Source organism: Dinoponera quadriceps, unplaced genomic scaffold (assembly GCF_001313825.1).
Source record: "Dinoponera quadriceps isolate SergipeBrazil2010 unplaced genomic scaffold, ASM131382v1 scaffold946, whole genome shotgun sequence".
NCBI lineage: Eukaryota > Metazoa > Arthropoda > Insecta > Hymenoptera > Formicidae > Dinoponera > Dinoponera quadriceps.
Window position 1 is genome coordinate 559,188 of NW_014555069.1, and position 24,874 is coordinate 584,061.

Here is a 24,874-nt window from a genome sequence, read left to right on the forward strand (position 1 = left end):
GCATGTTAGCTCTCTTGATAACGCACGACGGGGAGAAATCTCTCCGCGAACTCGTGAGATTGCCGAACGTGCGCCGTGAATTTCCATTCGATGAACCAGGCGCACCATTAAAAAGCGAGAGAAACGACGATTGCTAGCGTTTATTCCAAGTTTTACGCCAAAATATTCGTTCACACGCGCAGCGTAAGCTGGAAATCGTTTTTAATACGTCATTATTATGAATTTCATTTCTTGGCATTTTAGCCAACGATTCTAGAAATGTTAATTTCCAAATTTCTTGTCGTCTTCGTCACATACCGGGCAATGTCTCGACTCATTTCTGCGCGTACGTAAAAGTTTTTATAATTCTGTGCAGTCGATGGACTTTGCGGAAAGAAGTTAGTATTTTGCCGGCAAAGTTTTCAAGCATGGCATCCCTTGAAACGTTTTAATTGTAAACAGTCGTAAACTGCGGAAGTTTCACTTTGATCGCGAAAATTCACGCGTACGATCGTTACGCACTGTTGACGTACGTATGTACGTACGTAAGCGAATTGCACGCATCGAGGGAGACAGAGGTAGCCGTAATTGCCGTTTATACCGCCACGGGAAAGTATACGGTTCTTTGTTCCGACGTCGTCCTTCCGTAGAATCGTTCCGCAAGCCGCTTCCACAAGCTTTACAGATTCGAATTTCCGGCCAACAAAGAGCCGTTCTACCGATGTATTTAACCTATTTCCAGCATTCAAGTTTTTCCCAGAGGGCGTCTTATCCGGTTTGTTGCTCTCATTAATGAAATGAACGCGCGAGCGAACGTAACGAAAATGCTTCTAAAAAAAACACCCACGCACGTATAGACGTTTCACGTCATTTGACGTCGCTCTCGTTTTTTTCTTTTTTTTTTCCAGTCGGAAATTTTCACTCATAATGTCGAAATGGAAAATTCCCCGAACGAGAAATCCTAATTACGAGTTATAACCGCTCGCATAGTTCGCCCGACAAATCATTGTTTTTAATATCCTTCCACTGCGGATTGGTGGGAAAGAGGTGTATACAGCGGACTGTTTTATATAACATTTGCGATGACATTTGCGGAAAATACGCATTCGCACGCTCGTTCGCTGCAAATTTCTCACCGGCGGTCGAATAAAAGCGCGGCTTTCCTTATCTCGGCATCCGGTTGCTCGACAGAGCTCCCTTCGGTCGTCGTGTAACGGAATGACAGTGTTCTATCAGACAGAGAAAACGAGTATTCCCGTTTGTCGGTTATTTAAAAATTCACGCGTATGACATTCCGTCAAGAGGGGGTGCCATATTTGAAGACCCCCATCGGCAAAATATTGATTTTTTTCTATAATGTTTACGTCATATTGATTGTGCAGAATTATGAAGGCTTTTACGAGGCGAAAGAACGTACAAAAATGATCGGAGCATTATGTATTATACAAACAATTTCCAAACTTATCAGTTAGTGTAAATGTTTGTCACCGAGTGTGTGAACTTTCTTTGGGGAAGCTTCTCCGCTCGGAGGAACGCAATATCTTGTTGGTCCACGACGTAACAACGGTCTGCGTACCGCACTCGTCTCGGCGTGCCGGATGTTGAAATCCCATACATTCTGGCGTGTTCTTCACCAGGCGAAATTAATCGCTGATAACTTATGACGCGGAATGTATTTTACGTCGTATGGACATTCACGTACAACGAGAGGAAGGATAAAATTTCTGGACGATTGGCATAGCTTACAGAAACAGAGCGAATCGTGCGCACAGAGATTAATTATCTTTTCAGACAAGTCCTACATTGACATTACATAAAATTAAATTGTAATTTTACTATAAGACTTTAGAGACCAAAAACAGAATGGTATGTCGGTTTTGGCGCTTTCCGAAAAGTCTACCACCGCACTCGACGGAGAATTGCGATGCTTGCTCACGAAGGATTCACCCTTTGCTCGCGATTGCGCGTTCGACACACATATGCGTTCACCAATGGCACGTGCTCGAAGCATGTGCAATACCACGGACCGCCACCACGAATTTTGCTCGCAGTTGCATTTCGCGCGCCTGTTGGAACGGATGCCGCCGTACGTGTCGCGACGGTAGTTCGTCGTTTCAATCATCCTGATCGAGAATCTGAGTCGAAATTTTGCTCCTATGTTAAATCTTCAATACTACAACACAGTAGGGTAGATTCACACACAACTTCAATTCTAATAATATAATTTATTCCTACTTTTTCATAATATCTTAAATTTCCATCTTAGCGTCAAAACAGATGGTTCAAGGCAGCATTATTAAATCTGTAGAATTGAAGGCTCGAGAAAGAAGTTAACAAATGTCGTCAGAGTAAGTTTGTAGACGCGATCTAATCTACATTGAAAAATGAGTTTAGTATCTGGCAACCAAATGCGTTGAAGGAAGCAAAATGTCTAGTTTTAGTAGAATCAAGCTCCCGGAAAATGAGCGCGTCGAAGATCTTCCCGACGCGTGTTCGTCTCGTGGAATATCGACTTTACAAGGCACCGCTCATTCGCGAAATAAGCCGCTTACTCCTTCCTTCCTTCTGACGTGCGGTATTTTTCAGGGATTAACACGCGCTCCGCTAATCGTGGTTGTCAAGGATTCGCGTCGCGAAATTGAGATTCAAAGGCCAGGGTGGCTCGATTGCGTTTAATCGTCCTCCTTCGGCCGCTTATGTTATTCCAAACAATTTGTTATGCAAATTGTAGCGACTGAATAATGAAAAGGATGTCAGAGACCATCCTCGTGAAACGAACGTACGTTATGAAGGGCACGATCGATGGCACCGTTGCAAAACGGGACAAAAGCGCCTTTGATCGATCACGTTCGTGAATTATTCGCACGTGCCTCTGAGAGACCGGCCAAGAATTTTGGGAACGTCGCTGAGCAGGAACGGAAGGGATCGCCACAGGAGGAGGAGCAGATGAGTAAACTTTTGACAGATTAGTATCGTAGAATGTTCCGAGAATGTGTGCCGCGCTTCCTGCCTCGTCTTAAGACGCTCATTAGAGAAATCATCGTCGGACGATGCGGCGAAGATGAGAAAACAGCGATGACGGACATTTGATTTCTTCTCGCACGATGACCGACCATTTTTCACCGTGTTCGCGTTCCTCCCGAGAAATCGCTTCTCTTTTCTCATACGCGATCTATTCCGCGCTCGTAAGTACAGTGGAAACTGTCGAGTGGACTTTCGATGTCCATAATTTGGCACAGCTAGGTGGCTGTATAATTACGAATTAAGCCCTTTGACGATCGACGGCGAACTTTCTTGCAAAATCCATAATTTTTCTCAATCTCCGCCTGGTCGTTAATTATGCAAATCGCACCGCAAGAGAGACATTTCCGCGGCATGAACCACGCCTGTTTCACCGTACGTAACAAAGGAAAGTGCTTCAGGAGGGCTGATTTATTGCCGAATCGACTCTATTCATCTCCTTCGCGCGAACGGTCTTGGAAGTTGCGCGCGGTCATTAGCCCAAGCGCTCGGTGGAAACCTCATCGTTCGAGTCGGTAGATGGGAAGAAGCGAAGGAAAAAAAAAAGCCGTCAGTCGTCAAAGAGGCGATGCAGTGAAGATCCGAGGAGTCAGGCCGTACTACAATCGCACTTGGAACGGAGCTGAAACTCGCCGGCGAAAAGAGCGGGAGTTGCACACGAATCGCCTTTTAACCCTTTCGCTACCGACGATTATAATCGTCCGCTGTGAAACGATCTCCGGCTGCTAAAGGCGACTATTATCCACCATTCTAGGTATTGATAATAATAATACTTGATCAACACTGCAAAGAGAGGTGAAACAATAAAATCAAGAGCTGTACAATTGATTTTATCGCAGTATTTGAAAATAGCATTTGTGCATAAATTCGAATTGCCGCAACGACTTCAGTCGTCTGAATTTCTGTTGCTCCATAGCAACATGGTGTTAAAGTTATTTGTTAGACTTTGCTCGGATACTACTACACAGTCGTAGCGAAAGAGTTAAACAATAAAGAGACGTTATCGACGACCCTCCGCTCGCGAATCTCTCCAGAAACAAGAATAGTACATCACGATTTAACGCGATAATAGAATTTTTACACAAATTCGCAAATTGGCCAGCGGCGGAATTCGTCGTGTTGAACGAAAGGAGTTCATCTCACCGACCGAACGCCGAACGTCGGTTCAACACGAATATGAGAGAACGGCCGTACAAAAGGGATTTAATTGGCACTAGGCCGTAGACTCGGATCATCGGCGCGAGTCATCGATTGACGACCGTAAAAGCGAGCGGCACTTGGCACGGGAATCTCTCGATGTTTAATTCTCGTTATCCGTCCTTTCATTCCACATGTCTCTTTGCTTTTCATTTCTGTGGCGATTGTATTAACCGCCGTTCAGAGCCGCGCATATAACCAACCAATTCGATTTTGAGAATGGTTTACTTAGAGAAATCTACGATAGCGGATATTACAGTTATTTTCACCTGTATTGAAAAATAGTACTATGCATGTAAAGTTATTTATTTATAACACTCGGTAGAAAAATAATCTCTTCGCTTTTTCAGTAATGCGATTACAAATATAGAAATGTTGTTTTTAATGTAGACAAACCCACTTTGACGATATTACTAATTCTTCTCTCGTGAATCTTTCATTCCACCTAGATTGAATTTTAACGCAAAACATATCTTTTCCTCGAACAATGTAAGGTTAGTGATACTTATTAAAAAAAACAGTTCTCTCGACTACGATTCTTTCATTTATGCGATTACTAAAAGATTTCACTGAGTGAATCCGCCGCTGCGTCCGATTTGATGATGAACGCGACTTCCGTCGACGATAATAAATGATGTTTTATCTGCGATGCTCGACGGACGAGAAAAGACGCGGAGGAAAGAATTGTAATGCGTCAATCTGCTTTTTCGTTCGCGCAGGCTGCGACAAATCATGTCGACCAGGCCGCATCTAACACAACGGAGCAGCAGGTAATGGTATGCTCTTATGAGTGGATGTTCGTTACTAACGTTCGGTAATACGGTGCTGGCGGAGGAAAGCAAGAAGAATCGCTAAATAAATAACGACCGGAATACGAAAGACCGGGCTCGATCATTGGATTCGCCCGATTGTAAACGCAAACGCAATGAATTTTACCAAGGATCGCCGAAACATTCCGCTGTTATTAATAACGTTTATCAAATACTACAATGGACGTAAAAAGGATATGCACGCGAATGGCTCGTCGATAAAAATGCTTCTTTCTCTTTTTGTTATTCTCGCTCCCGTTATTGTTAATTCGCCAATCGCTGAGAGAGAAAGTAACTTCCGCGCTGCATCCAAAGCGATATTTCTTCTGCGTTTCTTTTGTCCGCGCGTACGAGCGACAAAGGGCGCGGTAATTGCAAAGCCTTGTACGCGGCCGATCGTTTTCGCGTGTGTTACAGGCGTGCGAATGGCCGACAATGCGAGTTGCTGGACATTGTTACGAGCGACGCTTAATTTCTGCGGGAGCCACCGCTTATTTTCAGGGATCGCGAGTAACGTGCTCCGCGGTGAGTTTCATTTTCCGATGTTATCGCTGAGCGGAATAACGTTTTACGGCACGTCGAATGCGCTAGAATTCCTATATTAAAAGAGTCCGATTTTTTTATTGGCTCCGCTATTTTCACTTCCAGTTCAAAAGTGCCGTCGTGATGTTGCAGCGCCGAGATTTTGTATAACTTAAGCTGAAGAATCAATCAGAATGTTGCCTTGAGTTTACACAATGCCAATATTTTTCACTAGAAATCGCTACTATACCTCGGTTATTTTTTTCTTTGGAAGAAGTTGCATATCAAGCACGATCACGGGGCTACAAATTAAGCGCTGATTAGGTCGCCGGTCTATTGATGCCGCGATCACGCGTCCAACCAGTTAGCTGATTACTGGTTCGTTAGTTAACTCCTTCTTGCCGGTCGGGTCAGCATAGTCGCGATTGAAGGATCTAAAGAACCGCCGCGAGAGGAAAAGAACGTTCCCTCAGAACTTACTTTCCTCTTAATTTCGCACTTTCGCTAATGTTTATTCGAGTTGAAATTTTGGCCCTATGTTAATTCTACAACACGGTAAGATAGCTTCAATTCTAATGGTATATTTAGAAAGAAGTATTTGGTAACAAACCGTTAATTACATCAAATCGATATTGCAAATATGCATTGAGACTCGACGGGTCAATTTATTCGCGGCTGCGTGTAATGAATTCTTCATACGTTGATCTTACTTTTCTTCTCTCGTATTACACTCGCGTACGTACGATGCGAACGAGTAATTTGCTTTATCGTATTCTACCCAATAATATATCGCTCGCAATCAGGCATTGGTCTATATTAAGCGTTCTCGGTGTATTATCCACAGAACCTTTACCCCCTCTCTCTCTCGTGAGCTCTGCTAATTACAAGCATGCACGCAATTAATTAAACAAATTAATTTAATAAACTGTCAAGCACTGAGCGATCGACGATATCGTTCTTCAATTGAATCAACAAAGCTGATATCGATCCTCGTAATTTGAAATCGATCGACGGTGGCAGCAATAGATGAATATTAATCGTGATGGCAGTCGAACGGAGAGATAGAATATTTATATTATATTCTAGCCTAAAAAAAGTAGCTGTTTATTTTATCATCTGGAACAAGAGCATGTTTACGCGCGGTATTGGCTGGGTTAACACACACACGACGTACGTACGCGACGGATACAAGGTGTTATTGATTTCTGTTGATTGTACACAAGCGGAGTATAATTGGCCGAGACTCGGACACAGCCCAAATGGCAAGCCGAAATGTATTACCGCATCGTAATGAAAATTGGCCGTTGCGAGGACCATGTGCGGTCACTGCCAATAGGATCACTGGATTTGTTAACAGTATCCCGGAATTGTCCTGCAAATTACCGTCCTTGTTAATATGCCCTGCTGATTCGTCGCGAAAAAGCGCTCTACTGGCGAATCGACTGGATGTGAGCGCCGCAACATCCTTTCTTCTCTCTTCCGTTTCTCTCTCATTCGATTTTTTCTCATCAGTGAAAATGAATGTGAAAAATAGACGTGCACAGAGGCTTGTTTGAATTTAATAAATTTTATTGCATCCGAACAAATTTAATTATTGGGATGCTGCAAAGAAATTAGTGTTTTGATCAGTAACTACAATTGTTAGACTTCTCATATCTCTCTGTCTGGAATATCACTCGAAAGTTTCACGGCCGCCGATGCGCTCTTAATAAATCTGCGTGATAATTCAACACGCCTCGGACCTGTAATTCATATCTCGCGATCAGAGAAATTGAACATGGATTTGATCTTCGTGAACTGCTGTGATTCATAACCCGTGCTATTCGCCGATAACGCGATGCCGACGACGTTACGCAGCCCGAGTACGGTAAAATTGATTACAATGACAGCCGATAGTAGCTCTGCATATATACGTTCTGAAATTGCGGCGTTAGGTCTCAGCCATAAAATTTTTATCCCTCCGCTAAGCAGGTGCACTCCGCGTAACGTCGGCCGTACGTCGCGTCGTGGGATATTATGCTTTATACGAAGCACTCTCGAAGTCCTCTTCTTTTAAACATATCGCGAATTGCGGAGAGAAAACTTACGATCTTTTATCATCATCATTTTAGCCGTTCGGAGGATGCGGAAAATCGCATTTTTGCATCGTTTCTTTTTATATCGTTGGTTATTATAATTTATATTTTCACTTAAGTAATTCCTTTTGTACTCTTTCATTTTCCCGTAACGTTCTCAGGGAATTTAGTCCCAGAGTGTCAACAAAACGTCTATTTATCTTTTCTATTTCTACGATGTTTTCAAATCTGAATTTACGGACGTGTCTCTTTCAATAATGCTCGACGCTACGTTCTCTACCCGCTCCTCTTTAATCTCGATTAAAATCGTGAAATCACTCTGAGAAATAAGGGATCCTTTTTTCCCACTGTGGATTGTCCATTCTCGTTATAATGGGAAAATTTTCAGCCGCAATAACGTCGATGAAATATACGCTCCTCAATTTCCGCCGCACCAGAGAGAGCAGCAGGAACACCGGCCAAAAACCGTAACCTCCGCGCAGCATAGGTACATCAACCGCAATTTCTCAAGGGCGGAATATAATTTCTGCCGCGGGATATAACCCTCCGGCTGGCCGTCGTGAAAATAAGCAGCTGTGCCGATGTATATATGGGCGCGTCGGTCGGTCACTCTTTCGAGCTGCCCAAAATTGGCGTAATTTCGCTCACCCTATCGCCCGGAAATGATAGCATCTGTCGAATACGGCTGCTCGACCGTTAAGAGATTTTACAGGGCTGATACGACCGGCGGATGCAAATACGTATACATTCATGATTAGTAGTTCCCTGTACGAATTATTCCGTGCGTGATGTTTTTCTCGAACTCGATTGTAGGATTCGTACGAGTGTGAAGAACAACTGCTTAATCAAAAGATTGTGAATAATTGTGATGAAAGTATATTCGTTACCATATGTATAAGAATTAATTGAATGTGAAATAATTTTGCGCAAGCTATTATATACTAGGTTGTTCGGAGAGTGAGTGGGGAACAATTAAAATGAAATTTTTGTTAAAGTATATTAATATAATTAAGTTTTAACATATTCTCTCCATTCCGAGCAACCATTTTCTATTCATCATTTTAAACAGAGATAGAAAAAACATTCGAAATTAATATATTTTCGAGAGAGAGCTGAACGAAATTGGATTGTATTATATTCTTCGTGGGGAAAGAGCGTTATTACGCGTAATATGTGCTGGTATGATCGTGGATCTTATGTAAGGATCGAATGTTAAAATGAATTCATTGTCGCCTACAGTAGTGATTGGATTTTTTGTCGGTCTGAAATCTGGATTAAGCGATGAATTCAAGCCGATGAAACGTCTCGAATTTGTCGAATCATCATCATTATCATCATCGTGATCGTTGTTGTCGTTACGGTGCAGTATTGATAAATGCTCGACGCAATTACAACGAGCGACGGTGAATAATAGCTAATAATTAATTTCAACGTTAATAAATCTCATCAAGATACAGTAATGCTTGGTAGTTAATAATCATTCATTTGAATAAATTTCAGACTAATACGGATAATTAATAATGTGACAAATAATAATGATATTAATTCGTATTAATGCATTTTCTCCATAATCACCGTGAAATAATAACGTGCATAGATCGTCTTCGCGCAGTTAATAAATTTCGCTTCACCATTTTATCGCTCCTCGCTTCTTTTTTTTTCTCTCTTCCCTTCTCTTTTCGCCCGCACCGGTAAACGCATTTATATCGCAGCGGTGGTTTCGCTCTCCTCCGGGGGTAACATACGCGAAACGTACGTGCCCTATCGTACACACCGTAACACCGCGGGAGTTTCTCTCAGAGCGGCGGCCGATCGATCGAGCGAGCGAGCGAGCGTCTGTGAGAAAGAAAACGTCAAATTCACCGGCGTGACTCAGCCGGACGCGACTCATGAATAATTCATTCGGGCTTAATTAGTCGGTGGGTGGACTGGAAAAATGTTTTCCGTAAATACGTCCCGAGAGTAGATCTCTGCATAAATCGATAAATAATTCAACCTTCTTCGCCTGTGGATTACGCGCGTTTAGCAAATTGTCCGTCGATCGATTTATTTGAGAAACGAAGAGAAAAACGGCCGGTTTCTACGGCGAAGGTCTGCGATAAAAACAATCGGGAATCGCTCGACGAGATGTGTTCACCGCGGAATCTCGTTTCGAATTCAGTCGAGGGGCGCGCCTTCAAAGGTAAGGGAGAAGTTCTCGGGAAAGAGGTTTCGTTTATCGACGATGAAGCGACGGTCGTCGTGTAATCCGCCGCCGAGCTTGCAACGTGAGCGAGCGAGCAGATTTTGCCCGGTCGGAAGCCAAAGGCGAGCTTACACGACCGAACGCTCGTGTACGCACGCAGTACGGCTGATTTTATGTTCGGAACCGCAGTAGGTGTATCCGTTTGATATACGGCTCGATGTAAATTTCCAGATAGAAATCGATATCACTCGGAACATAGACCCGCTCGCTCGTAACACAGCTCGCTTTTATAGCGAGAGCCACGGCTCTAAAGTTCCGTGAGAACAACTTCAATTTTAGAAACCTATGTACCGGTCTCGCATTACAGGGTAACTTCGCTTTTATTTACGATCGCACGATGTTCCACGCGACAGATTGGACCATGGTAAACCGTATGTTGAACATTCCGGGGAATTATCGAGTTGATGTGATAAATTTTTCATTCCTTGTAGACTTGGACGTTAAAAAAGAAATAATCTTTATGTTGATTGTTTTATTCGGCAAAATTTTATCGATGCTTCTGAGAATAATTTCTCTTCAATTTAAGCATATTTATTAATGTAATCTTCATCTTGAAGTAGCGTTCTCTATTTATTTTCTTTTTGTATACTTCTGTTATTCGTGTTTGTTCTTTACGTCAAATTGGAGAAGAAAGAGAAGAGGACTTATTTTCTTCTTCTTCTAATATAGTATCTTTCCCATGTATCTATCCTTACTTTTCTTTCTTACATATATTTTTTCGTTCTTTCTTTATTCTTTTTTAAAAACTAAAGAAATAAATAAAATAAATTTTGATTACACTTGCGTTGCGTTGTATCTCTCGGCGATATTGAGTCGCGGTGAAATTTTCGAGAATCGCCAACAGATTCGACGAAGGTATCGTCGCGTCGCGATGTTTTTCCGTTTTCTGGCGCGATAAGCAATGATGCTCGGCGATTAACATATCCATGTGCATCGCTTTCGTACCGGTTTGATCATCAAACGCGAGTTTTATCAAGCCCCCGACTTATATCGTTTCCGCCATCGTTGATTTATTTGCCGATCGCGTTTCTCGGTTAGGCATTAGTATCGGTTACCTTTTCTCTTCCGCATGTATACGTACGCATGTTTCGCATTGAATTTCATACAGTCGTATTACCGAACGATTCATTAGTGCTCACGTCGGTGAAAACGAAAAATGGTGTACTTGAACGCGAAGGATATCCGAACGGAATGCAAGTCGAGGCGGTTTTTGTTCACGAACAACGTTGCTTCTCGCTCGCCGAGAAAATCGATTTCACAGTTGCAGCAAGATTTCCCTGCGAAATGTACGCTCGAAAAAGATGCATCGTCTTTCCCGGCTTTCCAATTCAGCCGAAAATCTTTTACGTTATCGCACACAACTGTGATTCATGTCAATATGCCATGGAAATATATATATATATATATAGTAGTAGAACGAATGAAACTGAGCAGAAAAGTCCTATACCATTTTGCAAATAATATGCAAAATTTCGAGTTATCAATGATTGAAAATGGTCATGTATAGAGACTTATTTAATTAATAACTCAACGATTTGCGCGTTACTTGCAAAATGGTAACAGACTTTTTTGTCCCGAATAGTCTAATCTACAAGTATGTGACACAACTATTACACCTAACGACAAGTTCAAGGATCAATATACTGATGTCTGTCGTTATGTACAACAATTGTCATATATTTGTAGATTAGGCCGTTCTGAACAAAAAAGTTCCACTTAACAAATATCACGCAAATTTTTGGTGATTGGGTGATTTGGTGAAAAAGATACTTCGCGTGGGTTACCCCCTTAAAGGTTTCATATAAGGCCAAAATTTTGACTCAGCCAAGCTGAAAAGAACTTTCGGAATAAATATTAACGTCCTCGATAAGGCAGGAAGATATGGTTATTATAATAACGTCTGAATGGACTTATTTTTAGAGTTCGGAAGCGCCGAAAGTATTGAAATATTTCAGCACTGCTGGACGGAGACGACTCACAAGCCGGTGCTACTTTTTGTTTGCAGCTTCGACGAGACGTCGATGGACAGCTGCATATTGGCTACCGTCGACGAGGGCCGTGTCATCAATGACTTGTCGGGCGAGTCGATGAAGGACAATAACGAGGTGGAAGTGACGTCACTCGAAGAAGCCAAGTCGGTCATAGCGGCTCTCCGAGCGCGGCAACGAGCTCAAGCCCAGCAAATGCTAGCATGGCGGAGGACCCTCAAATTACAGGTAAGTTTCAATTACGAAGAAGAATTTTTACGAACCCGCTAACCTCCTCTTCCAACATCTTCTTCGACCGCGTGGAGACCGCGGTCGGGGAAAAGGCGCGATCGATCGGAGCTATTACCCCCTGAAAACCATAAAACACGCCCGATGTTACGGACAGTGAAATATTAGATACATGGTGATCCATTTGAATGGCCACATATCTTCGGCACGAATGTTGCTCGCTTCCGCGTGAGACTTTTTCTTTCGTTGCTTGATCGAACATCGATCGAGGCCTCATTAAAAAGATACTTAAAGATTCGCGCTTAATTGGGTTTTCTGTGAAGAAAAATGTTTCGTTAAACGGACGATTTATTCCCAATTCATCGAGCGATTGCTCCGTAAAATATTCCTTCGTATACATTAATTTCCCTGACGATAAGAGGGAGTGAGGAGGAGAGAGAGAGAGAGAGAGAGAGAGAGAGAGAGAGCACCGCTGCCACGAGTCATCGCTATAAAGCAGTTTCCGTGCACTTCCGGGATAAGCCGGGGCCTCTCGTGACATCCTACGATTTCGCGTCTGACTTCGCGTGACTGCGGACGATTCTCGGTTTTGCGAAGTAGTCTCGCGAAAAAAGGAGACTCCCTCACTAAATTCGCCGGGGGAATAATTGCTACACGAAACGATCCTCTTTCTCCGGCTATCCGGCTGCGGGAAATAGGGGTGCGCCGGTGAATGGCCGATGCAGATTGCGAATAACGACTTTCCGTGTACTTTCGTCGAGTTCAAACGGTCGAATATTAATACGTCGTGATAAATCTGTTTTGGCGGACGGGCAGAATGAGAGGCGTTTCGTCTCTTTTCATTCGCCCGTCTTCTCTCGCTCGAGAAGTTTTCATTCAGTTTTTATACATTTTCTCCGCGTATTTTTCTTCGCGGAAACTACTTCGTTTTGACACGATACGTGACAGTTGGTTGTAAAAGAAATCTCGAGCTCGTAATTGTGCCTCGCTAGTGTCATTAACTTTTTACCTCCAATTAAATTACCCGGGCCAACTGTATAGTCAAATTGTTGATCCAATGCGATTTTGACTTGATCTCATTCAATCGCAGTTTATGCAAGGAGATAACTTTACAAGACTCGGTTCTCCTCAGCCGATGTTTCTTTTAACGCAATTACACGTCGACGTATTTTCTAAAGTACAGTCAATATATTACTGGGAAGCAATTAATAGTAGTCACTGGTGGTCGTAAATATAGTACTGTAAATCAGTAAAATCTTGTTGACAGATTGAATGATCTATTTCCAGCGGTAAAATGATTCAAGAGCGCGCGGAAGACGAGGCAAGGGGAACAACGCGAAGCGGAGCCTCCCAAAAATCAGCTGGAAAGTACATCGCTTGCCGAGCTCTGCTTTAAGAGAATATTGCAAATTAAAGAGAGCATTGTAAATTACGTCACTCAGTGCGAGGCAAACACGATCGACACGAGAGCGGAGGTGATCCCGCTCTCTCTCTTTCTCTCTCTCTCTCTCTCTTGGCGGAGAATGACATTTCGCGAATGTAGAATCTGTCCCTCGAGGTCGTTCACTCACTTGCACACCTACCTACCCACCAGCTTGCGGTGAAGCGTCTCAATTATTTTCGTTCTCCCCGTGTCGATCCGCAGGCGTGATGCGCAACGACGATAGCACCTGGCCGTCCCACCGCCATTTACTTTGCACAATAGCGGGAGTAATGGACTCGTCCTCCTTGCAGTAGGAGGACGTCGGCGACAACGGAAGGAAGAGAAACACTGTTGTGTGTAAGCGCGCGCGTATACCGTTGCGCAAACGGTGCAACGACGCGGTTTCCACGCGTATCGATGCAGACGGAATGCGCTCGTGTCAACGAGTGATGCGAGGTCGAGCTCCGCGAGCTCGACGCGAAGATTCGACGTTATGTCTACACAAATAGCGTAGCGATCTAACATATACCGTCCCGCTGGTAAACGACTCTCCCCAGTCTCCTCGAACGGTATTCTGATCGGCCGGGTTTCACGGGAACCGGAGGACGCAAACGTTAATAATGTAAAGATTGCGCTCGCTAATTAATCATTTAATACTCCGAGCGAACGGAGTGAAAGCGAGGCAACGTCCGTGGAGCTCCGCCGCGATCGCTTCGTTATTAATTACTGACGCAATTTTGACCTTATGTTAAATCTTTCATTGTACAGTGAGAAAAAAAATCGGTGGAATTAAGGAGATTCGACCAAATATAAGAGAAACCTTGCGTAATGTGTACATATAATACAAAAATTAATCGAACTAACAACGCGTGACAGAAACTTCAATAATCTTTACCGTATCGTTTATATAAGATAGAAATTAAAAATAAAAACTATAGTAATAATAAAATAATAAAATAGACATTTAAGCATATCTCAATGAAGTATTACATAAATTTACCGTCTGGTTGAACAGAAATTTGTGTCTTTTGATGAGAATATTCATGAAATCGACAACATATGAGTAAAAATATGGTAACATTACATATATGAAAAGTTAACATCGGATTTAAAATAATCTCACGTAACATCTGACTCGTAGTCAAAAAATGTCGATGTTATTTCGCCGCTCTCTTAAATACACCGAATAATTTGCGTCTATTTAGATAGAGTTCATCGACTAGCTGTAGAAACTGACGGTGCTACACTTTTCTCTCGAACCTTTAATTCTATAGATTTTAACGCTATTATAAAACAACCAATTTTGACGCTAAAAGTGAAAACGGAGATTAGAAAAAATCGTCAAAGTAGAAGTTACATCATTAGAATTGAAGTTATTTGGCTATCACAGCTTCTACTATATTATAGAGTTAAAAAGCTTCATGAATTTCGGTCCGTACGATACGGTGCAGTATGGTACGAAATATTTCAATCGACGTCCATAACGATTCGCAGGAAGACCTGGTGGCACGACTGACGCGCGAGAAGGCTGAGCAACTGCGAACGTTATCGTCGCAGCTTCTGCTGTTCGAGTCAAGGCTCTGCAGGAAGCAAAAGGAGATCGAGGCTAGTCTGAGTCAGCGAGAGTCCATTATTCTGAGACAACAAAGGGTGATCCGGCAATTACAGAACAGACTAGCCGAGAAGACCACCGGCACCAGAGACTCGCCACCCTGCGACGCCTTGGATAGATTGGACAGTCTGGGCGACAGCGACAGCGCCGTGGTGCTCGAAGAGACCGCCGACGATCCAGCTCCGCCGAGGTGCGTGTCTTTAGAATAGCACGAGGCTCCCTTTTAATCTCGAAGTTTCTTCGGAAAGTAGAGTAACAACGAAAGTGACTATAATTTCCGTGGGATTTCTCTGAGTGTGCACAATCGTACACTGGATGGATCATTCGATTGGCCCGCAGGTTTCGTTCCAACATCACCGACGTGACTGTGATTCGTTCCGTGTCGGACGCGGTGGAGCCGTCGAACAAGTACTCGTCGATGAGACGGTGCAACGGTTTCCTCAGGAGACCGGAGATTCTGGAGACCGTGTACTCCGTGGAGGAGGACGGCGACAGCGAGAACAATCAGGATCCGTCCGAGTCGACGGAGAATTCGGAGTACGAGGACAGGAGGGCGAAGAACTTGGGCAACGGCAAGGGCAGACTCCAAGATCTCTACGGTAGTTTCGAGAGGCTCGCTCAAGAGACGGATTCACCGCCCAGCGAACGACCCAGAGACGAGAGCCAGCAGGCGCAGGTAAATCTGTCAACGTTACAGTCAAACTTTTATCTTACGTAAGATCTATACAAAAAGAACAGTGTGTTAATCGCTTCTACGTTATCGAGTTTGTCGCTTCGGCATCTCCCGGAAATGGAAATGACTATAATTTTCATGGGATTTCTTTCGATATGGCACTTTCACGCGAGGCTAAATCGATGCTTTCGTAAAAACCCGACTCATTTGTGCTTCCAGGTGACGTACAATAGGGTAATGAGTAACCACAGATCTGTGACGAAGCCAAAAGATGTCAAGTACAAGAGGATAAACAAGGCGAAGTCGAAGAGTCTCGAGGAACTGCGGGGGCGACTCAGAAATTGGGTCGAGAAAGGGAATAAGATAGCTATATCGTTAGATCAGTCGTACGCTTGAGCTTACATTTCCTGAAAGTATATATAAATTATTGTTTCACTTGAAGAAGCGGGAATAGATGTTAACGCTCACGAGTACGTTGCACCTCTTGGAGAAGAAACTTCCATTCTATTTACGAGATCGAGAGAGGTGGACCTTTACCTTTAGCGAAAAGTCGCAGTACGGCGTATTTAATTGAAATATCATTGCTACATGTGATATTTACTGTAGTGTTTCTCCACGTTAATCGCGCACTTAGGTCAGAGACGAGCGACTTGTGATATGATTTTACTGTATACAAAGGGCGTAGTTAGGAAGAACTTATTATCGGAACGAGAGAAAAAAAAAAATATATATATATATAAATAAATATATCAAAAAATAAAAACTCGAAGAGGTATACATCCGTGTGCTACATTACGCGATAACACAGGGGAATCCCTATCTTTGTCGTTCACATCAGCAAACTTGTGTTATTACGTGCGTTGCGATGTGGCGTGAGGGAATCTCATGCAGCCTAAATTTCTCGATGATTCTCAAAGTTCAAGGCTACAAAAGTAGGAAAGTTAACGAAGGTAAAAGAGAGACGACATCTAACCACGTTTCTTCTACACAATTACATCGAAATCAAGCACGGTTCTACAAAATAATATCGAGTGTCATCTTTTAATTATTGTTACTGTCATTGTTAATTGAGAGATTGATCGTGCGTTTCGCCATCGATGATCCAAAGTATTCGTTTTTCTGCGTATAAAATTTCACCGAGTAAGACCATGAAGGAGGACTACGAATGCTCATATTGATCTACACAATCAAGCGTTATTTTTGGGTTTACTTTTCTACGCGAACAGATTATTAAGGGCATTGTTACCTCTAAGATTTCTATCTCTTGATGTTCACTCAACAAACCTCAGAGAGAAATACGATAATTGGATTGCGGAAAGACTCGATATTTTGACTAAAATGTATAAAGAAGTTTTTATCCAGTGATTGATCCGGAGAAGGCGCGTATACTCGCAAGTGAGACGCTCGGCTCTATCGGAAGCTCCAATGTGTATCGCTTCAATCCTAATAGGATGGAAAAGTCAAAACCAACATACACACAGCGTTTTAAAAGCGTGAATATGTCTATATTGAACCGCGCGCGAAATTTTGCAAGAAGTTCGGATACACTGTATAAAATTCAAAGACTACGTTTAATTTTGTATTGAATGTAAATTTATATGCGCCACGAGTGTATACACATTCACACGAGCTCACACACACGGTGTATGGCAGCGCGTTTTATAAGAAACATATAAACCTTGCGTGATCGCACTCTTTACAATACTATTATACACACGCGTTCTACCATTCCCCTTATAAAATAAGAAAGTATGTTCCGACGATCATACCTTCGACTGCTTGCGACGCATTTCTTCTTATTACGGACGCGTCGCTCTGAACTATTTGATTATCATGCTCTCGAGCAGACGGGTATATATAAAGAAAGCTATCGACAATCTGTATTTTTGCAAGACACAATAGAGGAGGAAGGAGCGAATGTTTCTCTGGCAGTACCTTTGTAAATAACCGTTATATGAACGTAATGTTCATTTAAGGATTATACAAGCGCTATTATGTAGATAGACCTATTATTAAAATAATAAATTGTAATAATATTAAAGTGAGTTTTATGTTCCTGTGGACTGACCGGCAGTCACATCGAGAGATCTCGTGCATAATATATTTGTGTATGTGTGTGTGCACGCGCTATACGAAAGGATATGCGTACGAGAGAATATATGCGTGTATAAATATATAAACATAACTAATGTATATTATCGAGTTTATTGCGAGTGATGCGGAAAAATGACGAAGGTATCTCTCTGCAAGACGCGATAGGTAAACCGTGTGTGAAATTAAAGGCCACATCAGCTTATCACCATCTAAGTATACACGTGCAATGGTGCCCAAGTACACATTGAGAGTCGATAATTATTTTTATTTATGTAAAAAATCATGTAACGTGTATACTGTCGCTTTACTAGAAAATCAATAGAATGCTACCAATATTCTTCTCACGCTATTATTTTAATTATTATTAAATCCCAAATAAATTATGTCGTTTGAACACATGGATGAGCGTGTATTTCTTTTTGTTCCTTCTATCACTGTATTTTATTGAAATTATCGATAATATAATGATAAAAATATAATCCGTGAATATATATTTGCATAGTTAACTTCTAATTTCACAAAAAAGTTCACTTTTAACTGATGGCGTTTTCGATTTGCTGACTCGACTCGGGCAGCGTTCCAATAATCTTTGCAATACTGCAATCTATAGTAACGTATACTATAGTTTGCAACGATTAGCTGCCCGAGTCAGTAAATGCCACACATTTTGTGTCAGCTTAATTATTTTTTAGGCAATTAACTTGATTAAAAAAAAAACCTGCAGCTAAGAGAGAGGGATAACCCGCTCTCATACGCGACTTTCTCGTGATTTCGTCCCAATGAACCCGTTTATTATAAGATTAAGATACCAATGCGCAAGACATTCGGCGCGCGAATAGGAAAAATGAACTCAGTCATTTAATCGCGCGCTTATAACTACCGCTCATCGCACACACCGGTAAATCAGTACAAACTCATACCTATAAATATCGGGTCTTCCTCCGCTAAATATACTCGCGGGTGAAAGTGCGGTTCATCAATATTACAAAGTCGATAACCACCAAGACTGAAGTAGCAACCGAACCCGACATTTTTTCATTTTGCTACGTAAAGATATAATCGCACTACCGGTTAGGATTGAAATTTGACCAATCAGAGCAGAGTTCACTAAATATAAGTTTAGCGAAGTAGAGGTTCGCGCGGGTTCGTAAAAATTCGCTATATCTATTGGGGAGCCTATCCGACTGTCGCAACAAGAGTCGCGTCTGCTTGCAATTAATTTGATTATTCTCTATAAAAGATCTATCAAATCTAGGGAATAATGATTAGATTGCGTTTTTCGGATACGCTAAAATGTGTTCCGGTATTCACTGCCAACACTACAAATCTATAGATACGTGACAGAAATTGTAGATTCGCAATACCGACAGTGAATATCGGAACGTACTTTGCCATACTGAAAGACAACCATATTGCAGAAACTCCCTATTCCCGTCGATAGTAATCGTCGGGTGGTTACCTGCTAGATCAAAGAACGGCACGCGGTGATTGGTACATTTAAAATCATCATCGATGCTCTGGCATTGACCGCCATCCGACGAGTTATGGCTGGAGTGTACAGTGCGCGCAGTACGAGATGAGCTTTTCGTAAGGAGGTTGTCGAAAAATACGGCCTACGGACATGTTTCTCGTGGTATTTCAGATGCTGTACTTATTCGGCAAATACATTTACAATAATTATCGCGATAGAAAGGCTCCTTCGAGCGATGTCGCGGAAGGAGAAACGGCGAATCATGTCGTCAACAACGATAACAGAATCCAAGTTGAAATTGATGATGCAGAGCTTCTGCCGTTGGAAATATCACAGATTGTGAAATTCTCGCCACCGGCGTATATACAGAGGTATTTAGCTGTGGCGAATGTACTCAACGATCCTAAGTACGGGGGAAAATTGCGGAAGGTATCGTATATGCAACTTTGTCACATTGTGTTGTTACAAATTTTCGTTATGATATTCAGTTGCTCTACGCTATAATTGCACAATTGTTTTGGTTCGCTAAAGGACACGTTACCAAGTGCTTTGAAAGACTCAATTATTGTCCGTCTTAAGTTGATGTTGCCCAATGAAATATGATATATAGGATGTATCAGATTGTACCGTGCCAGTTTTATCTGACCAATTTGCAGTTAATACTTTGGGATCATATCGATATTTGTCGTGTATTTTCTATGCCAAATGTATTCATTTTGCAGTGATCCTAGAATTATAAACCTATTAAAGAGTTTGCTCGGAATTATACAGAGTTTATTATCCCGTCATTTTTCTTCCTACCTTCTACCCGTTGAAATTGTAATTCGAGGAAACTTTATTTTCAACTTCACTTACTCCAACTGGGAAGCTATTGGTGTTTTTATTAAAAAACAGTTGATCCTAGTATCAGGTAGAAATCCTCAAGACAATATCTGGGATATCCTGTATATATGAGTGGTCTTGTACTTACAATGCGGAATTATTGTGCCGAGCAAATAATTGTTATTATCAAGACGTTAATATGACTGTAAATATTCTGAATATTTTCAACAGGTTGTGGATTTTGGATGTTCAGAGCTAGGTTTCCTGCCCTACTTGAAAAATCTTAAAGGAGTGGAGGAGATAATCTTTGTCGATGTGGATAGAAATGTTCTGCTACTTAATAAAGCTAAAGCTATGCCACTAGTTTCTGATCACTTTCAGCATCGACAAAGACCGCTTAAGATTGAGATATGCATGGGCAGTGTGATACACAATGACAAGAAGTTGGAGAAAACTGATGCTGTGGTGTGCATTGAATTGTATGTCATATGAACGATAAAATCTTTTCATCTTCATTTGTCAGTAGAATGCTAAAATGTGTAAATTCGTTACAATTTTAGAATCGAGCATTTGTACGATCATGTGTTGCTCACTGTTCCTATCAATATCTTTCAATACATCAGACCAAAGGTAGTAGTGATAACAACGCCAAATGTAGAATTCAATGTACTATTCCCGAATCTCGCTGGTGGGTTCAGACACCAGGATCATAAATTCGAATGGACAAGAAGACAGTTCCAGAGCTGGTGAGTCGGATACTCTCTTCGGGCAGCTTTCCTGTCATCGATCCGCTGATCACTGATCTTGTTTACAGGGCGGAGAATATCGTGAGGAAGTACCCGTATTACTGCGTGAAGTTCCAAGGGATCTGCTACGGACCCGAAGACACGAAACACTTGGGCGCGTGCACGCAGATGGCAATATTCGAACGGGTCCAGGAACCAAATATCATAGGAATAGAAGGAGTGGAAGGATTCTTCGAGACAATAGATACATATATTTATCCCTTCACCGTGGACAAGCGTACGGACAGCCGGAAGGTGTTAGATGAAGTGTTATATTATGTCAATTTCTTAGCGCATGAGAATGAGGAATCACCGAACGTGGTTTATCTAGCTAAGGTGAAGACACTGATGAAGAAATATTGCATATCGTTAGAGGTATTAAAAGACATTATGTGTGAACATGGTTACATTATCGAAGAGCGTGAGAATGGCCTGGCGGTAATTCTTCCTGACGAAAGCGAAACCGATGAGATGTACGTGGAAGTCAACTCGGAATATGATGGATCAACTATTGGATCGGATCAACTATTGGACTTGCTATCTAGCGAAGACGAGCAATTAGTGGAAGATTACAGTACAAATGGAGATGCTGAATACGAAAATGAAAATTGGAATAATGAGTCCATCATTATCTTGGAGAGTCAAGCTGTTCCCAAACAAGAAAATAGTTATTTATTTGATGGGGAACATTCAGCAGACCGTTATCATCCATCCGAAGAAATGGCTGCAGCTCCTGATATCAGGTTTCCAAGAAGAAACAATACGGAAGGACTGATCGAACAAAAAGTTCCGCGAAATGCCACTTCAAGCGCGGTGAACGACTTAGTTGATAATATTGCAACGTATAATAATAGCATAAAATCCGGTTTGCTGCCGGTTACGTTGGAGGACGTCGATATGAATTTGAGCAGTGTACAGGATAATGATGACGCAATTTTTCAATCGTATTTGTCTATTTCCCGCTCCTCGACATCACCAGGTCTTCTATTTAATCCCGAAATGGACGACTCGTTGATTTCCCAGAATTTGTTAAATAACACTTTTAACAAATCTGAAATAACGGCAACTACGATTGGAAAACCTGTGGAAAACTGTTCCTCAATCGGAACATTTTTTCTGGAAGAAAAAGACTTTTCAGATCATTCACCTTCGAGTTCTCTCGAGGTAAATTATAGTAGTAACGTCGAGCTAGATGACATTCAGCTATCGATCAATCGAATCTCAAAAGATTGCGATTCAGCAGAGACGGAGTTGCAAATTAACTTTTACGATGAGCCACAATCAACGAGCTCACCTAGAAAAGTACATTACATTAATCCCTCACCTAAGAAAGTGCACGCTACTCATAGCACTAAGCGGAGCTGTTTGGAAGGTGACGACTTGATAACCGCATTGGAGAGTTATACCGAATTAAATTCGCCAGAAACACCCGAGCAGGTTGTACCGGACGTACTAGAAGGCATTGATCAAGAGCCTTTGTATGTTACAGAAACAACTGATCCGTTTCAGGCAACCTCTGACAAAAAGAACGCCACTTCTAAGCGCGAAACTGACTGTTCGTCTAGCAATAACTCACAGCGAGAGTTGCGCTTAGAGAATAATGTAAAATCGTGCGGCGACCAATCTACCCTCGTAGACTCGCTGCAAGAAGACTGCAACGAGGAAATCGCAGAAAAGGAGAATCTAATCAAACATGAGACTGATGATATCGTGGATGTAAAAAGAATAGAATATCGCGGGTCAAAAGTAGCGGCTATGAAACCGCATAGCGATGACACGCGTCTGAGAAACGGGAAAAGCGAAGGTCTCGCGAGTGTAAGCGGCGAGAATTTGTTCCAGGATTTTTCGAATAGCAAATCTTGGAGCAGCAGCGACGAACGCTCTTCGTCAGTGTGTGCCAAAGAGAACAATGGTTTGGTGGATAGTTTTAAATCGTGTGACGAGGAAGATGTAAGTAATAAGATAGTACAGTTCGCGTCACCGCCGAAGAGTGATACGAAGGACTCTACTTGTAAGGATGTAAATACATCGAGCAGCACCGAGGCTAAACCACCTTCCTCTCCCAGCTTCGAATCCCCTCCGGATAGTTGGTCGCACGAGATCATGGATTCCGGTTACCCAAATTCAGCCTCCGGCCAGGACATCACGCCGGAGAACGACCTGTCCAGCATAGCCCAGGATCATATAGCCGACACGGAGGCACCGAGACTTGGCGTTCCGGAGCCGGTCGAGGTGGAGAACGGCGACCTTGCGAACAACAACAGGGACGACGAAGGCAACAACATGATGGCTGCGGACGCGAATGACATTGAGGGTTTGCAGCCGCTCATCGATGTGCTCGAGAACGATCTCGAGAATGAGAATGATATCTACGTGTTGGAGAATGGTTTTCCCATGTGGCTGCTGAGAATATTGGACATGGCGAATCCGCTTGACTTCGATGTGCAACCTCGACGGAATCTTCATCGCGAAGTTGCAGGTACCTTCCACAGTTTTTCTCGAACATATTAACCATTCCCTAGCCTTACATATAAGCTCGAAAATATTATCATTGCTGCCATTACGCAATATTAATATGATGAATTATGATATTAGTGTAGTATATTATTTAGCAAACATTTTCAACATTATGCTTCTTATCCTCTCGTGTTATTCGTGCGTTTCAGAAGTCAAATATATTTGTACTTTTGCGTGTTATTAGATGTTCACTATATGGACCACGACGAAGGTTTCGATAGCAGTTCCTCCGATGAATGATAACGATACATTCGAAGGAGGAGATGGGGAATGATAACGAGCTTGGTGAACAAACAAAATTTCTTAATCTTAATAGTGGAGAAGGGAAGTGAGGAATAACGATGGATATATATGTATACATATGTGTGTGTATATATATACACATATGACCGAGACGGTTCAGTGTAAGCCTACATATCACTTTTCGAAGCTCGCGATATGGCCTGCGATGTCAGCTTTAAAGGTAAAGTTACACATTGAAAGACATTTTTACTTACATTTTAGATATTCTGCGGACAAACTACATGTCCTGGAGAATAGTTCTGACAAAATTCGAATAAGTTTGTCGTTTATTCAAATTACGTTCCAATACCTAACTACCTCCTTCTACGCGTATTTTTTTTTTTACAGCTTTGTTCACATATAATATTAAATATTTCAATTCGATTATATAAAATGTAATATTTTACATAATGGTAAGGCAAATCTGGTGATCATTTGACAGATATTTTGCGATAAAGATAATTTATTATTTTGTTTTTGTTCTACAATAAGCTACAATAAGCATGTATATTTCTTTCCATTTTCGTACACATCTTATTTTTTTCTTGCGAAATTCAAGATATAACTGTAAAAATTTTGTCACACGGTTTCTTTGTAACATAACGTATTAATTAATGAATGATTAATAATGAGGAAATATCATACGTTTCTTTCTCACTGAAATTTAAAAGTTGAAATATCAAAACTTCGTACTTATTAAATATATATATATATATTTTTACTATTCAACACTTTTTTATCGAATTAATTGACCAGATGTCGCAAAGTTTCCAATGGAGTCTTTCATCTCTTGATGTAACATACGAGAGTTTATTAACATGTTAAGTTTTTTAAGTACATTAGATAGGTCTAATATACATGTATATGCGACATCTGATACTTAATTAAATGTCCTATCTACCAAGGTGATAAATTGCTAATGTTGAAACTTGTGATTATTTGATATAATTTATTGAAGCTTCCTACATACCTAAGACTGAAATTGTATATAATTACGTTCGCGATGATGCAAGGACTTTGGGACAAATAAATCGATATGGAATCTGGATAGAGGTGCAATGTCCTCAGTTAGTTTAGTATTAACTTTAACCTAGTAGACGCGAGAAGAAGATCACGAGATTCTCGACATTA

At 41.7% G+C, this 24,874-nt stretch overlaps 2 protein-coding genes across 4 annotated transcripts in view; both read left to right on the forward strand.

Moving 5' to 3' along the window:
• LOC106742964 overlaps positions 1-18,210 on the forward strand; it is a 61,723-nt gene extending 43,513 nt beyond the window's left edge. For 2 of the 3 annotated variants that reach the window (XM_014616357.1, XM_014616358.1), the window contains exons 3-6: positions 11,854-12,064; positions 14,982-15,289; positions 15,439-15,775; positions 15,992-18,210. In XM_014616357.1, coding sequence (XP_014471843.1) covers positions 11,854-12,064; positions 14,982-15,289; positions 15,439-15,775; positions 15,992-16,168 — 1,033 coding nt within the window. In that variant the 3' untranslated portion in view covers positions 16,169-18,210. Of the gene's footprint in view, positions 1-5,440; positions 5,532-11,853; positions 12,065-14,981; positions 15,290-15,438; positions 15,776-15,991 lie in introns of those variants that run through there. The other variant, XM_014616359.1, reaches the window with a different exon arrangement.
• Positions 18,211-19,410: 1,200 nt separating this feature from the next.
• On the forward strand, positions 19,411-24,791 carry LOC106742963. Its single transcript, XM_014616356.1, has 5 exons — positions 19,411-19,766; positions 20,391-20,638; positions 20,720-20,905; positions 20,974-23,423; positions 23,646-24,791. The coding sequence occupies exons 1-5, from the start codon at positions 19,488-19,490 to the stop codon at positions 23,699-23,701; spliced, it is 3,219 nt and encodes a 1,072-aa protein (XP_014471842.1). The 5' UTR covers positions 19,411-19,487; the 3' UTR covers positions 23,702-24,791.
• Positions 24,792-24,874: the final 83 nt, after the last annotated feature.

Excerpts from the sequence above, each read along its gene's own strand:
- LOC106742963 (XM_014616356.1), top strand. The coding sequence starts at position 19,488 with ATGTTTCTCGTGGTATTTCAGATGCTGTACTTATTCGGCAAATACATT. Across the intron at positions 19,767-20,390 it reads ACGGGGGAAAATTGCGGAAG|GTTGTGGATTTTGGATGTTC; the intron begins GTATCGTATATG and ends TATTTTCAACAG. Across the intron at positions 20,906-20,973 it reads AGAAGACAGTTCCAGAGCTG|GGCGGAGAATATCGTGAGGA; the intron begins GTGAGTCGGATA and ends TCTTGTTTACAG.